The 14,257-nt window shown below is 45.2% G+C and overlaps 2 protein-coding genes across 7 annotated transcripts in view; one reads left to right on the top strand and one right to left on the bottom strand.

The window, feature by feature from the left end:
- The window catches only part of THOC7 (THO complex subunit 7), a 738,093-nt gene that overhangs the window by 646,659 nt on the left and 77,177 nt on the right, over positions 1 to 14,257 (top strand). The gene's annotated exons all lie outside the window — the stretch shown is intronic.
- ATXN7 (ataxin 7) overlaps positions 1 to 14,257 on the bottom strand; it is a 149,356-nt gene that overhangs the window by 87,905 nt on the left and 47,194 nt on the right. For all 6 annotated transcript variants that reach the window (XR_007723530.1, XM_050781218.1, XM_050781215.1 and 3 more), the window contains 2 exons: positions 12,809 to 13,123; positions 12,507 to 12,575 (listed from right to left, as the gene is read on the bottom strand). Coding sequence is in view for 5 of the 6 variants with exons in the window: in XM_050781218.1 (XP_050637175.1) it covers positions 12,507 to 12,575; positions 12,809 to 13,112 (373 nt within the window). In the remaining variant the exon portion in view is untranslated. The remainder of the gene's footprint in view (positions 1 to 12,506; positions 12,576 to 12,808; positions 13,124 to 14,257) is intronic.

Raw genomic sequence — 14,257 nt, 5'->3', positions numbered from 1 at the left:
TATCTTTTTCCAAAACACTCATTACCACCTGCCATATACTTTTAACTCATTGTTTTTGTTGCTTGTCTCCTCCACTAAAATAAACCTTTAGAGGGCAGTTCTGTTTGCTGCTGTTTTTCTGAAAATGAGAATAATACCTAGCACAAAGTAGATGCTCAATAAATATATGTTGTATGAAAGAACAAAGGCAAGCAAATAGAAACCACTAAAAGGTTTTACCAGGGGAGAAACAATTCATTTTGATTCATTTGACTGTATAAGTACATTTCAAAATTCCACTTCCTCCATTTACCATTACCTAGAAACTTGGGGATTTCACATTAAGGAGGTGGCTACATGCCCAACTGGCCCTTAACTTTAGCTACCACCAATTCATTTCTACAATGCTACCATGGTGATCTTTCAAACACATCTACTCCCATCTCCTGCCCTCCACTACCTACCTGCCAAGGCTGCAACAGGTTTCAGGCTCCCACACAGTGATGCCCCAGCCTCACAAGCTGCTTCCACACTGGACTGGCTAACTCTCCAATTCTCCCCCTTCACCTCTTCCAGGAAGCCTTCCTCTCCTGACCTCTACTTCTTCACCCCAGTGCTCTGACAGGATTCCACCTCAAGTTGCTGACATTTCTGATTTTCTGGGCACACACTCCCACCATCCAGGCCTTGCTAGGGAGTTTAGATTTTCTTCTAAGGATGCTGGGAAGCCTCTGAAGCAGCAGTCCCCAATCTTCATGACACCAGAGACCATTTTCATGGAAGACAATTTTTCCACTGACCAGGGTTAGGTGGGGACCAGGGGAACCTCAGATCATCAGGCATTAAATTCTCAAAAGCAGCATGCAACCTAGATCCCATGCACGGACAGTTCACAACAGAGTTTGTGCTCCTATGAGAATCTAATGCCACTGATCTGACAGGAGGTTGAGCTCAGGCAGTAATGCTCAGCGCCCCATCCCCACTTACCACCTGCTGTGTGGCCTGGTTCCTAACAAGCCATATGCCAGTACTGATCTACAGCCGAGGAGCTGGGGATCCCTACTACGAGGGATGATGCATAAATGTTTGTTTTAACTTGGCTGTATCCCCGTATCCTTGCCCGGATACTTAAAAAGGAAGACGAAACTCTTCCTCTTACTCTCAACAGATGATCTCCCAACTTCCCTCTTCCTTCACAGAAATGATGAGAATGAACTAAACATATTATTCCACAATTCTACATCCCTACCTGCAACTGAATCCACATGCTTTTCCTCTCACGAGAATGGGATAAAGTCTCTGATTCCATCCAAAACCAGCCTGTCCATGTGGACTCTGAGTTGCATCTCCTTTTTCCAACTCAAGGTACTATACTTGTGATTATCAATTTTTTTCACATGACCAATTATCCCTTACTCTTGGATCATTCCCAGTTGCAGACAAACATTCCCTAATACTATCCAAATAAAATAAAACAAACCTCCTCATCATTCCCTTAGCTCCTTTACCCCGTGTCTTCATCCTGCTACTGCCTCATTTCTCCAATTGCCTTTCAAAGCAAAACCCTTTAAAAAGCTGTCCATACTTGCCCTCTCCATTTCTTCAGCTCGGACTATCACTTCCCTATACAATGAGGGATCTGCCTCCCCAACTCTCCAGATTAAGGTCATTAATGAACTTCATACTATCAAAGCCAGAGATCGATTCTCTGGCCTGACTTTACTTCACAGCAGCATGTAACACAGACCATCACTCCTCACTTAAAGCATGTTCTTCTCTCCTCCCAGATTCACCACCACCATACTTATCTGGTTTCCCTACTGCCTCACTGGAGAGTCCTCCCCACCCACTCACCACCTCACTGTGGAGGGACCCAAGGCTCAGCCCTTGGCCCTAATGGATTCTTTATTGACACTCCTATCTTAGGAAACAAACCTAGGTCCCACGACTTTCCATGTCCTCTGTATGTTGAGGATATAGACTGACCCAGTCTCCACCCCAGGCTGCTCCACCATGCTCCAGATTGTGTATTCAATTGCTGACACCACAGCTGCACATGAATGCCCACTAAGTACATCAAACAGTGTAGCCAAAATCAGAGCTGCTGACCCTGAGTCTCCCACACTCTCCAGCATTCCTCAGCTCATTAAGTGGTACCATTCAGTTGCTCAAGCCCCAAATCCCAATTCTTATCTTTCTCCCTCACCCACATCCAATTTTTCATCAAATCATGTAAACTCCACCTCCAAGCATATCCTGAACACGATAACCTCTCTGCATTACCACTGCCATTAGCAAAGTCTAAGTCACTATCACCTCTAACCTGGTCAGCCAGTCTCTCCACATATTTGCCAATGACCTTAACACGAATTAGATAACTCCCCTGCTGAAGCTACCCCTAACCACCAACCATCCTCCCAAGTTTCATTACACTTAAATACAAATTCCTTTCCTTGGCCTCTGCTATCTAACCTTGTCAGCATTATTTCCCTACATTCTTCCCCCTTCCCTTCTCAGAGTGCCCCTTCCACAAGATCTGATGGCTGCTTCTTTCTTTTTTACGTTTTGAGACAGGGTCTTGCTCTGTTGCCCAGGCTGGAGTCCAGTGTGTGCAACCACAGCTCACTGAAGCCTCGACCTGCTGGACACAAGTGATCCTCCCACTTCAGCCTCCTAAGTAGCTGGGACTACCGGTCACCATACCCAGCTAATTTTTTTGTAGAGATGGGGTCTCACTATGTTGCCAGGCTGGTCTTGAACTCCTGAGCTCAAGTGATCCTCCCGACTCAGCCTCCCAAAATGCTGGGATTACAGGTGTGAGCCACCATGCCCGGCCTGTGGCTGATTCTTTCTCAGCATTCTGGTCTCAGCTCAAATGTTAAATGCTTAGAAAAGTCTTCCTTGATCATGTTAGTTAGAATCCCCCAACCCCAACTCATTAGCCTACTTCGACTTCACAGCATTCAATAGTCCTTGGAAATATTTGTGTATTTACTGTCTCATTTCCCTAGAGGGCAGGGGCTCCATCTGATTTGTGTCACTCTATCCCTAACACCCATGAGAAAACCTGGCACTTAAATATCTGCTGACCAAGTGCCTGACTTGGGAGTTAGGACTGCGCTTTTTCACCTTCTGTGGAGTTGTATCCTCAGACTCTATCTACACTAGGATGAGTCCCAGAGAACATGAAACTTGCCAACCTGGTCAGAAAGTGAAATGACCATGTTGTCAAGTTTCAGTTTTGCTTACCAGTAAGTGCCCAAAGTAGTTACATGGGTGTCCTTGATCGAGTGTGATTTGCCCTAAGTCCAAATCCTGTAACTGAAAATACAAAATTGGCCCAGACTGGGATTACACAGAATGATGGCTTCTGTGTTCCATACTTCTATTATTAGTAAAATCTTTGCAGTGAGCATATATTAACTTCTATAATGATAATTTTTTCCATTAAAACTAGTCTTTCTATATAGTTTCCAAAAAGAACAAGGTAATTTAAATGAAGAACTGCTAAGTTAAAGTGGAAATTTCCAAGAATTGAAAAGGCAATTTTCTAAATTCCCTCTACAGGCAGAAAACCCCCACGACTATCACCACACATTAAAAAAATCATGTAAGTAGTATCCTCATTTATCTTTCTGATCCACTTCCCACCTTCATGATGACTTTATTCCGCTGCCTGTAATTTACCGTTTTTGCCCAGAAAAAAGGGGGTTTGAAAAACATTACAAGCAGCAGCATAAAGCAGCACAAACTACAGGTTTCCACAAGATGAGCAAGTACAACTCTGCACAAGCAGGAAAAAGTAAATACCCACATCGTGCTCCTCTCTGCAAGTCAAGGAGGTGGCTAAAGGAGGAACTAAGAAATGTCACCTCCCACTTCCCATTTTTGCTAGTCCAAGAAGGCATGAAACTGTGGTTTGGGTGTGATGGCTCATGCCTATAATTCCAATACTCTGGGCGGTTGAGGTGGAAGGATTTCTTGAGCTCCAGAGTTTGGGACCAGCCTGGGCAACATGGTGAAACCTCGTCTCTACGAACAAAATACAAAAATTAGCCGGGCATGGTAGTGTGCCCCTGTGGCCCCAGCTACTCAGGAGGCTGAGATGGGAGGATTGCTGGAGACCAGGAAGTGAAGTCAAGGCTGCAGTGAGCCGTGGATCATGCCACTGCACTGTAGCCCGGGTGATACAGCAAGACTCTGTCTCAAAAGAATAAAAAAGAAAAAAGAAAAAAAGAAAAAAACTGTGGTTCATTTCCTACACTCTGTCATCCTGAGCATGCCAGAGTTTCCTCTCACTACCTACACCTTGCCTGCTAAAGAAAAACTGGCATCTCACTTTCTGCTGCTCCTTCGACAGTCCTGGCTGATGACTTGATTAGAGAGGCATGCCTGTGACATTGTGCTTTCATTACTGATAACCTGCATTATATCATTCAATTCTCCCAACCCCTATTAGTTACTACTATTATTCTCATTTCATACCTGAGTCAAGCGAGGTTCAGTAAAGCTATGTAGTTTCCTTCAAATTGCTTACCTACTAGAGCTTAGATTTGAGCCCAGGCTTAATTCTAGAACTGGAGTTCCCAGAATTGCCTCTGTGTAAAGCTGACTTCTGCAAACTTGCCATATGGAACCCCTTTTCTGCATAACACCAACTAAGAGCACACAGAAACAGGGTTCCCTGGAACACACTCTTGGAAAAAATGATTTAAAGCTATGGTACTCAAACACCGAAATAGATACTCTTCTCTGAGAAGACCATAATGAAATGAAAAAAATAATGACACTGTAACATGTCTTTCCTAAAGTGAAACTTTTTCATAATTAAAGGACTGTCCTTTATTTCAAAACAATGTTCTCATACTTTTTTGAGGTAAGTACATATAAATTGCCAGCAACCATATGTCTAGAGTCCCCAAATTATTTCTGAAACTTTCTTGTTTGAAATATAAAGCCTGGGGACCACTGGTTAAAAGCATTACCTTTTTTTCTGTTGCATGACTGGAGTTCAGGATTATGGAAAACATCTGTATAACCTGGGAGGGAAATAGTTTCTGTTTTAACATTGTGAATCTAACTGATAATGAACTAGTGCTTTCTTTTTCCTTGCCATACGCTTACATATAAGAGAAAAAAACATTTCATGCTAGCGGGTCTTTAATACAAAGAAGAACAAGAACACTTAATCTAGTTTTACGTTATGAGTGGCTGAAATGCAAAAATCGTTCTCCTTCTTCTGCTCATTTATTATAATCCCTGCTGTACAAGATGAATATAAGTGTAACCCTCTGCCTTTTTCTCAAAAGTACAGTAACTCCAACTGCTAAGTCTACTAACAGGCTTCTTTTCTCCTTAGAATTTCAATCAAAAAAATACTTTAATAATCAGAGGGGCACATTTATTAGAAATACTGCCACAAAAACTTTGAACATCAATGTGATTAAAAGCAATCTTGCACTGAAATGGTATTTAAATAGTGAAATTTCACTTCTCCCTTTCTAAAGGATTTTTTTTTTAATGGCACAAATCCCAGATGATTGTGTTTGCTATCTGCTGCAACCTTAGCTTTCATTTAATCTTTTTTTAAAAAAGCCAATTACTTCTAATGCAAACTGCAGATACTTCCCCTCCCCCTCAAAGAAAAAAATTTATAAAAGAACAACTAAATACAACACACTGACTGTTGTAAGGCACAGCAAGGAAAAGGCTCTGATATTTTCACTTAAAAAATGGTTTTTGGTAAAGGTCAGTATTTCCAGAGAAGGATAAGAAAAACAAAGGTTAGGGTGACCTGCTCAAGCTCATGAAAAGCCATGTACCTTCTGGAAAGGGCTCGGAACAGCAGACTGGTTAAGCATGTGAGCTGTGGAGTAGTTAGACAGATCTGGGTTACAGGGCCTCTTACATGCTTTGTGATCTTAGCGAGCTACCTCACTTTTCTGAGCCGTAGTTTCCTCATCTGTAAAATGGAGATAATGGTGATACCTAGATCATAGGATTGTGATTCATAAATACCTCATATTTCCCTCCTGAGATTAGAGTTTACAAGAACCAAGCACAACTGTAAATTGGATACAGCTTGGGAACCCCATCCTACTGTGCACATGGAAACATGTGCATGGTCTCCATGAACCGTGAAACGTTAAGGGTTCAGAAATTCAGCACGGATTGTGCCAGGTGTTACTTTCCAGTAAGCACAAAACTGTAAAGATACGGGCCTAAAGAACACTGTCTGCCTTCTTAATCAAAATGCAGATTTGTTTCCCAGTGAATTTTTACTATAATTCCTAAGACCTATAACAAGGCTTCAGCTTCTCTAAACCAGCTCAGGGGCAGCAATTCTGGAGAATTTGAATGGAAATTCCATGAAAGTTCTGGACTCTTTCTCCTGAATATTTACGTACCATGAGGGGCTTAATAGAACTCAGGCAACATTCTCATGGTCCATGGCTCTTGAAAGCTGAGGCAATAACAGCTCTATTCGTGCTCTGTATGTGAACTGCTCCCAATCAGGTGTATGCCATAAAAAAGTGACAGTGAATGATAAAAGTAGACAAAGACAGCAACTTTCTTATGTGAAACCATTTCTTCTCTCCATTATTTCCTTCTAACTCAACATGTTTCTTTACTATTGAATGAACTCTTGGTTTAAGACTAACGGATTTTATTATTTTGAAGATTCTCCCCTTCAAAATAGACAGTTCAAGAATAATAAGATCACATTCTGCAATTCTGCAGATTGGGTTTCCTTTTATCAACCAAGGAACTCAGAATAGTGGTCAGCAAACTTTTCCTGTAAAGAACCAAACAGTAAATGTTTTGGGCTTGGTGGGTCATATGGTCTTTGCTGTGTGTAGTCAACTCTGCTGTTCACTGTATGCAGCAAGCAGCCACAGACAAGTAAATGAACGCCCGTGGCTACGTTTCAATAAATTTAGTTATGGACACTGACAGTGAAGTCTCATATAATTTTCACATGTCATGAAATCTTTTGAGTTTTTACTTCAACCAACGCAATGCAAAAACCAGGCAGGCAAGATTTGGCCCACGCGCCGCAATTGGGGAAAAGTCCCTGCTACAGGAGGGTCTTTATGGGTCTCTGGGGGCTCCTGCAACTATGGGTTAATGAAGAGCTTACAGGTAAGGAGTCATGTGCAGGAGCTGTCAGCAAGGACGCTGCCCACTGTCACAGCAACGCTGACTCTCATCTATGGAGGTGTTTCTTAAGTGTGGGTGACCTGCAACCAAATCATCTGACTGCACCTTACATGCAAGCACCAGATGATGCTGAGGCAGGGCACTTGGATTTTACCGATTCCTGTCTGAGGCTTGGTTTATATCTCCACGTAAGTGATAACCATACTGCAAGTACTGCCATCTGCAGAACCTTTACACACCCACAGAGAGGATCAGAAATGGTAGCCTGACTTGCCTCAAAAAAAGGTGCAGAACACAAAAAGCCTCCATTTTGCAGGAAGTAAGTTGAAGTCCATGTGAGCAGAAAAACAAAACCAGAAGAAATGATATGCTTCAAAATAATTCACTTTGGGGAGTAAGGCAGAGGTGAAGCAAGATTGGGTCATGACTCATTTGTTGAAACTGTGTGATGGATACAAGAAGGATCATTAAAATATTTTCTCTACTTTGTATGTTTCAAATTGTCCATAAGAAACAGTTGAGGAGAAAAGCAGACAAAAGAAACCCTAGAGAAAAATAGAAATGCTCTCTATTTCAGGGAGAGGAAATTATACCTACAATGTGCCTTTAACAGTAAAATACTTCACAAACACCTATTTGTTTTCCATTAATTAACCATGAACCATTTTTTTCCCCTAGGAAAGAAAAAAGGTGGTACTGTGTTGACTCAGTCTGTGTTTATTGAGGCTATCCAACTCCCTAGCAAGCTTGTTTTGGGTTTTTTTTTTTTGAACTCTAGTTGTCTATAGGTGCTAACCACACAGTTTTCCATCTTGCCCCAGGCTCAATCACCGTCAGGTTAATTATTGAGAAGGAAATCACCCATCATCAAGTATAGACATCACACTGGGTTGCCATTCTACTTCTTTGCCTAAATATCAGAGATAAGAGAGGTGATGTCCTGTCTGCACCCTTCCTGGAAAGTGTAAATGGAGCATTATATTAAGGACAGAGAAACAAAAAGTGCTGAAAGCTTCTGGCCTCCCCCGGAGCCATACAGCAACACCCCCTAAACACACAAGCACACAGAATACTATCTTTTTTGCAGTCACAATACAATGAAAAATTGGTCATTTGAACCACACACTAGAGTGACTCAATTCAATCTTCCTAGTAACTCTACTCATTCACTTTTGGGGCAAATATTTACAAGCACAATGGTGTGCAAGAGCTGAATATGCCTTCATCAACAACACCCCTGCCCTCAGGGAACTTACTCTCTAAACAATGAGCCATCACACAATGCAGTGCAGAAAGAAAAAGTAGAGTACTTCGATACCATACAACAATTAGCCTTAGAGAAGTTATGGACGGCTTCCCAAAGATGTCATCTTTTTCCAATTCCATTACTGACTCCTACAATGACACCATACAGGTTTTAAAATCTGCTGTGAAACTAAGGCATTTAAAGTTTTTATTTTTTAAGGGTCTCTAAATTTTCAGGCACTAATATAGAAATCCTAATCAGCTATTAGTACCAATTAATTCAATCTAAACACAATTTTGTTAAGTTTCACAAATCCAAAATTTGTGGAAGTCCAGAATTTCACAAATCACCTTGGGGAAAAAAACAGTAATTTGTCTTTTGAGTTTAATCATTTCAAAAACGTCAACCAGGCGCAGTGGCTCATACCTGTCATCCCAACACCTTGGGAGGCTGAGGTGGGTGGATCACCTCAGGTCAGGAGTTCAAGACCAGCCTGGCCAACATGGTGAAACCCCGTCTCTACTAAAAAGACAAAAATTAGCCAGGCATGGTGGCAGGTGCCGCCTGTAATCCCAGCTACTTGGGAGGCTGAGGTAGGAGAATCGCTTGAATCCTGGAGGTGGAAGTTGCAGTGAGCCGAGATCGTGCCCATGACATTGCACTCCAACCCCGGTGACACAGCGAGACTCCGTCTCAACAACAACAACAAAAAGTCAAAATGTATTACCAATTTCTTCCCACCAAAATTAATCATGCTAACAACTAATACTACAAATTATAGAACAAGAATAAGGCAATACAAATACAAGAATGCAAACGAAACTAGGTTGACCTCTGAACGATAACCAAATTTTGTCTTAATATTTGCCTACTTGTGCTAAATGGCAGAAGAGGGATGATATACTACCTAAACCATAAATAATTTCCCTCCATCTAAATCAAGACTTCCAACTTTCTGCCACAATATTAACCCTTGGGTAGTCTTGCCTTGGGTAGGTTTCCTACCAAAACCACAAATAATTTCCCTCTATCTAAATCAAGAGTTCCAAACTTCTGCCACAGCATTAACCCTTGGGTAGTCTTGCCTGATAGGAGTTGGTCAAAGTAAGTTACAAGAAGAAGTGAAAAGAAAAAACAGGCAGAGTGCCTGGCTTAGCAGTTTTGAATTTTAGAGGTGGGGACATGTAAATGATCCTTTTGAGAATCCAAGAGAAGCTGTGAACACCTACCCTAGAAAACTGACACATTATTTTGCATACAATTTCAGCGGAACTACAATCCCCTGAAGCCTTTTCAAAGGTCAAAGATTAAAAAACCCCATACCTAGAAATATAGAACTAAGAAGTCAGGCCTAAGGTTATCAGCAGTCGGAAGAGTTAAAAGGAATTAGTGTGTACTGAGTCATTCACATGTTATCTAATTTAATTTCAACTCCTACAATAACCTTGGGAAGTTGGTATTATTATCTTCCAAAGAGGGAAAGTATATTCGGAAAGATGAAACAACTAATGCAAGGTTAAGCAGCTTTCTCTCACACCCAGGCTTTATAACCCCTAGGTCCAAAATTGCAAATTGGAGAATTCAAGTCAAGTGCATATTCCTAGAGATCTTTCAAGATGAGGAGTTTCTGGTGAGGGTGGTGGCTCATGCCTGTAATCCCAGCTCTTTGGGGAGGCCGAGGCGGGAGGATCACCTGAGGTCAGGAGCTCGAGACCAGACAGAGGAATCAGTATGGATTTAACTTCAAAACATCTTTTCTTAGTAGCAGATTTTATCCAGACAATGAATAATGGTCTAGTAAGTTTTGATAATATTAAATGTATTTTCATTTCTGAAGCAGCCTATAACGGTCTGTTACGAGAACATAAAGGTCCACTGAGTGAGTGCCGGACATCCTCAAACTTGGAGTTTAAAATATCCCCAGAAAATCCACAAAGTCACAAACAAATGAAGAACTGACTGAATTTAAAACTTCAGTCTCGACTCAGGCATAAGTTCCAAGTGGCCTGGTAGCTACAGTATCCTCTAAATGGTTACAGCAGCTTTAAAAGGGGGAGGAGGGGAACCCTTAAAAAAACACTAATAAGTGCCGGGCGCGGTGACTCACGCCTGTAATCCCAGCACTTTGGGAGGCCGAGGCAGGCGGATCACGAGATCAGGAGATCAAGACCATCCTGGTCAACACGGTGAAACCCCGTCTCTACTAAAACACAAAAAATTAGCTGGGCGTGGTGGCCTGCTGCCTGTAGTCCCAGCTACTAGGGAGGCCGAAGCAGGAGAATCGCTTGAATCCAGGAGGTGGAGGTTGCACGGAGCCAAGATCACACCACTACACTCCAGCCTGGCGACAGAGCGAGACTCCTTCTCAAAAAAACAAAACAAAACAAAACAAAATAAAAACACTAACAAGATTCATGTCCCTTTTGTGCCTCAAAGCAGGTAGTTTAAGGTCTTAAATCTTCATGGAAAACATGCTGATAAATGTATCCCAACAGAAAATAACACATATAGCAAAAATTAGATACAGTCCCCTTAATTTGGTTGGATCCCTGTCCAGCTCAAGGCACCCAGTGTAACATTAATACACTTAACTCATCCTTTACAGCAGAATTATTGATAATTAGAATCTTGTTTTCCCACAGATTTAGAAAGCTTTTATGGGATATGTATCCACACCCAGAGAATGAAAACTAAGGACAAGAGTGGGTCAGGTCCTCTAAAGCCCTACTCCAACTACTTCCTATGAGTTGCCACCTAGTGATTTTAACTTTTTAAGCCCAGGCAGGCTGCCAATTCAGCACTAAAACCGGACTAGCAACTGATTTTTCCTATTGCAACATCATCAACAAGTCCTGTGCTTTCCCTTGCTTTCCTTTACCCTCAAACAGCAATTCTCATTTTAAAAATCAACTAATTTGTTCTATAATCTGTTCCAATTGGAAGCTCTCATCGGGCTTTCACTGGTCTTACTCTTCCTCCCAGTGCCAAGAGACCAAGAAGTGGCCAATTCAAAAAAACTGAAACAGAGTTAAGTGAAGAAAAAGCAGGTGTGAAAAACAAGAAGGAAATGTGAAGACAGTAACAATGGGCAAACTTTGGACTTAAAAATGCTCCAGTTGCCAAAGTTCTACCTATTCTTGGGCCACAGACAAAAATTCTGCCAAAATAAACGGCTACAAGTGAGAAATAAAACTGCATTCGGGGACTATAAACTCAGTATTCCGGGTCCAAATCTCACTCAAAGCCTTGTCCTAAGTCACTGAAAGAATGACTTGAAACTGAACCCAAAGTTCACTGAACTTCAGAAGTCCTTTCTGACCACGGCGTGCCCAGGCCTAATGCAGGTATTAGACAGCAAAAGCTGACTATTGACAGAAAAAGAAAATCTCAAGAAAAAGTCTGACAGTTTCCAGATACCTGGCCTGACTTTCATTTGGAGACATACCTTTAGCTACAGCTATTTCCCTAGTGTATCTTTTTAACAAACAGTTTAAAACTAACAAATAATTAGACCCTGATTTCACTAGCTACGGGCAGTAAAGGCTTGTTTTACCAAATAAAATTCTGGCTTGCTTTCCCCCCCGATCTTGGCAGCTCGCAAAAAAATGTGACCGAATTGCACTCCGGGTTATGATGATCTCTTTGTAGCATCCTCAACTTGTGCCTTAAATCCTACAGAAATAAGACTGCATAGATAAAGCAGCATCTTTAAGTTCAAAATTCGTTTCGACTGCCAACAAAAAATGTCCCCAAAGCATTCGTGGAAAGGTTTCAAAGCTGAGAATTCCTTCCTATACTCGTGTTTCTCCATAAGGAGATCAGAAATGCAGAGATCCAGGTTAAACTTCCCGCCGGTTCCCAGCACTCATCACCAATAATGCTGCTCCTGCCTGGCCACAGAAGGATTCCGGATGCTCCTTATTACAGGAGGCACCCAAACCAAACTTTCCAAGCGCTCTGCCCCCTCCCTCCCACCTCTCCTCAGGCAGCATCTTCGTAGGCACCGGGGAGTGGGGGAGTCGGGGAGTCGGTATGGTGGGCTGAAGTTCCCGGCCCCAGTGAAGTGTCAAGGAAACTTCCCAGGGGTTCGTACAAACTCCATCAGGGGGGCTGGACTCACCTTCCCGACAGAGCCCCATGACTTCTCGGTTTTTCCCAAACTCCTTGAAACTTTCGTCCAATTCTGTCCCTAGGAGATACACACACACAGGAGGAGGGGAGAGGCAGGTCAGTGGCCGGGAGTGTGACGCACGCTCACGCACGCACGGGGTAGGTGTGGGCACCTCCGCGTTCCGCAACCCAGCAAACGATAGCATCTCTGCCCCTCGAGGGGGCGGGTCACAGGACGGGGGCGGGGGGAGGGGAGGAGACACGAGGGGGTCGCGAGGGGGTGAAGGGGGGTAGGAGGGCGTGGACACTCACCGTCCTTTCCAGGAAGTTTGGAAGCCTCAACCCACAGATTCCACGACTGTCCCAGCATCACTTCAGGACTGGGTAGAGGCCTGCGCTCCCCGACCGTCGCCATTGCGGCCGCCGAGGTGGAGGCGGCGCCGGGCCCGCAGTCCTCCGGCCGTGGGCGCCGTGGCGGCGGCGGTGGCGGCTGCTGCTGCCGCTGGGGCTGCGGAGGCTGCTGCTGCTGCTGCCGGGCGGCCGCGGCCGCTGCTCCGCCCGCCGCCGCCGCGCGGCGCGGCTCCCCCCTGACGTCATCTGCGGCCCGCTCCGACATTCTTTCCGCTCCTACAATGTAACAAAAAAAAAAAGGGGGAACGAGTCGCGCGGGGGCCGCTTTTTAAGGAGGCGCCGGGGAGTTCCGGCGGCGTGCGCGGCCCGTGGACCGGGTGGGGCACGCTGACAGCGCCCCCCTGGCCGCCCAGCCCCCCAAGCCCGCCTCCTGGAGGCCACCCCCCGCCCCGGGCGCAAAGTCCACGGCGCGGGCTAGCTTTCGCTTTCGACTCTCGCGGCCGCCCGAGGGAGGGGACGGGCAGCAGGCGGCCCGCCACCGCGGCGCTGGGTCCCCTGCTTGCCTCTGCCCAGGGACCTGCCGCGGAGGCCAGCGCCGGAGCGGCCCCGCTCCAGCGCCGAGCCCCACCACGACAGCCCGCGCGGGGAAGCCCGAGCCGCACCCCAGGACCTCCAGTTGCCCACCCTTCGGCCGCTCGCATCCCCGGGCCCGGCCCGGCTGCCCCGCTCCTTCCTTCCGTCCGCGCGTCCGTCCGAGCGGCGGCGCCCGGCCGGCTCCCTTAAGCGGAGGCGCCTCCCGCCGCCTCCTCCCACTTGCCGGTCCCTCCCTCTCAGCTCGCTCCGGCGAAGTTTGCACGTCAAGCCCCCGGACTGGAGCCAGGGCGAAGTCGGAAATGCAGCCACCTATGGAGGAGCCGGCCAGCCGGCCCCAGGGCAGCGCAGGAGAGGCTGGTGCAGGGGGCACTTTGCCCTCAGCTTGCAGGCTGCCGCGCAGTTGTCAAAAGCATGAATGGTAAGCCGCCGCAGAGCGGACGCCGGGCATGCAGGGGACCTTGGGCTGGCGGGGAAGTGCCGCCCAGGTGTCTGCCCAGGTGTCAGGACGAAGTACCGTGTGCACGCCACGCCGCCCACATGTGTGCCCCCGACCCGCAATTGGAAGTCACATTGTGCGCCCGGGGAACTTGAATTCGTCCAGCAAAGAGAGACCATGAGATCAGTATGCGAGGGAATGGAGGAGAGTGAAACAAACCGAGAGGAGCTTTAACCCGTGTACATATTTTAGAAGCACCACCCCAAGTTTCTGGGTTTCCACTGCTCCTGGAAGTGATTCATTCACCCCAAAAATAAAAATCTGATTCATTTTTAACTTGAGTTGTTAGTCCTTCTCTCTTTATGGTTGTCTTTTCTTGG

The sequence above is a fragment of the Macaca thibetana genome, chromosome 2 (genome assembly GCF_024542745.1).
Source record: "Macaca thibetana thibetana isolate TM-01 chromosome 2, ASM2454274v1, whole genome shotgun sequence".
Taxonomy (NCBI): Eukaryota; Metazoa; Chordata; class Mammalia; order Primates; family Cercopithecidae; genus Macaca; species Macaca thibetana.
Note: the sequence above shows the minus strand (reverse complement) of the source record. Positions and strands in the feature narration are given on the sequence as shown.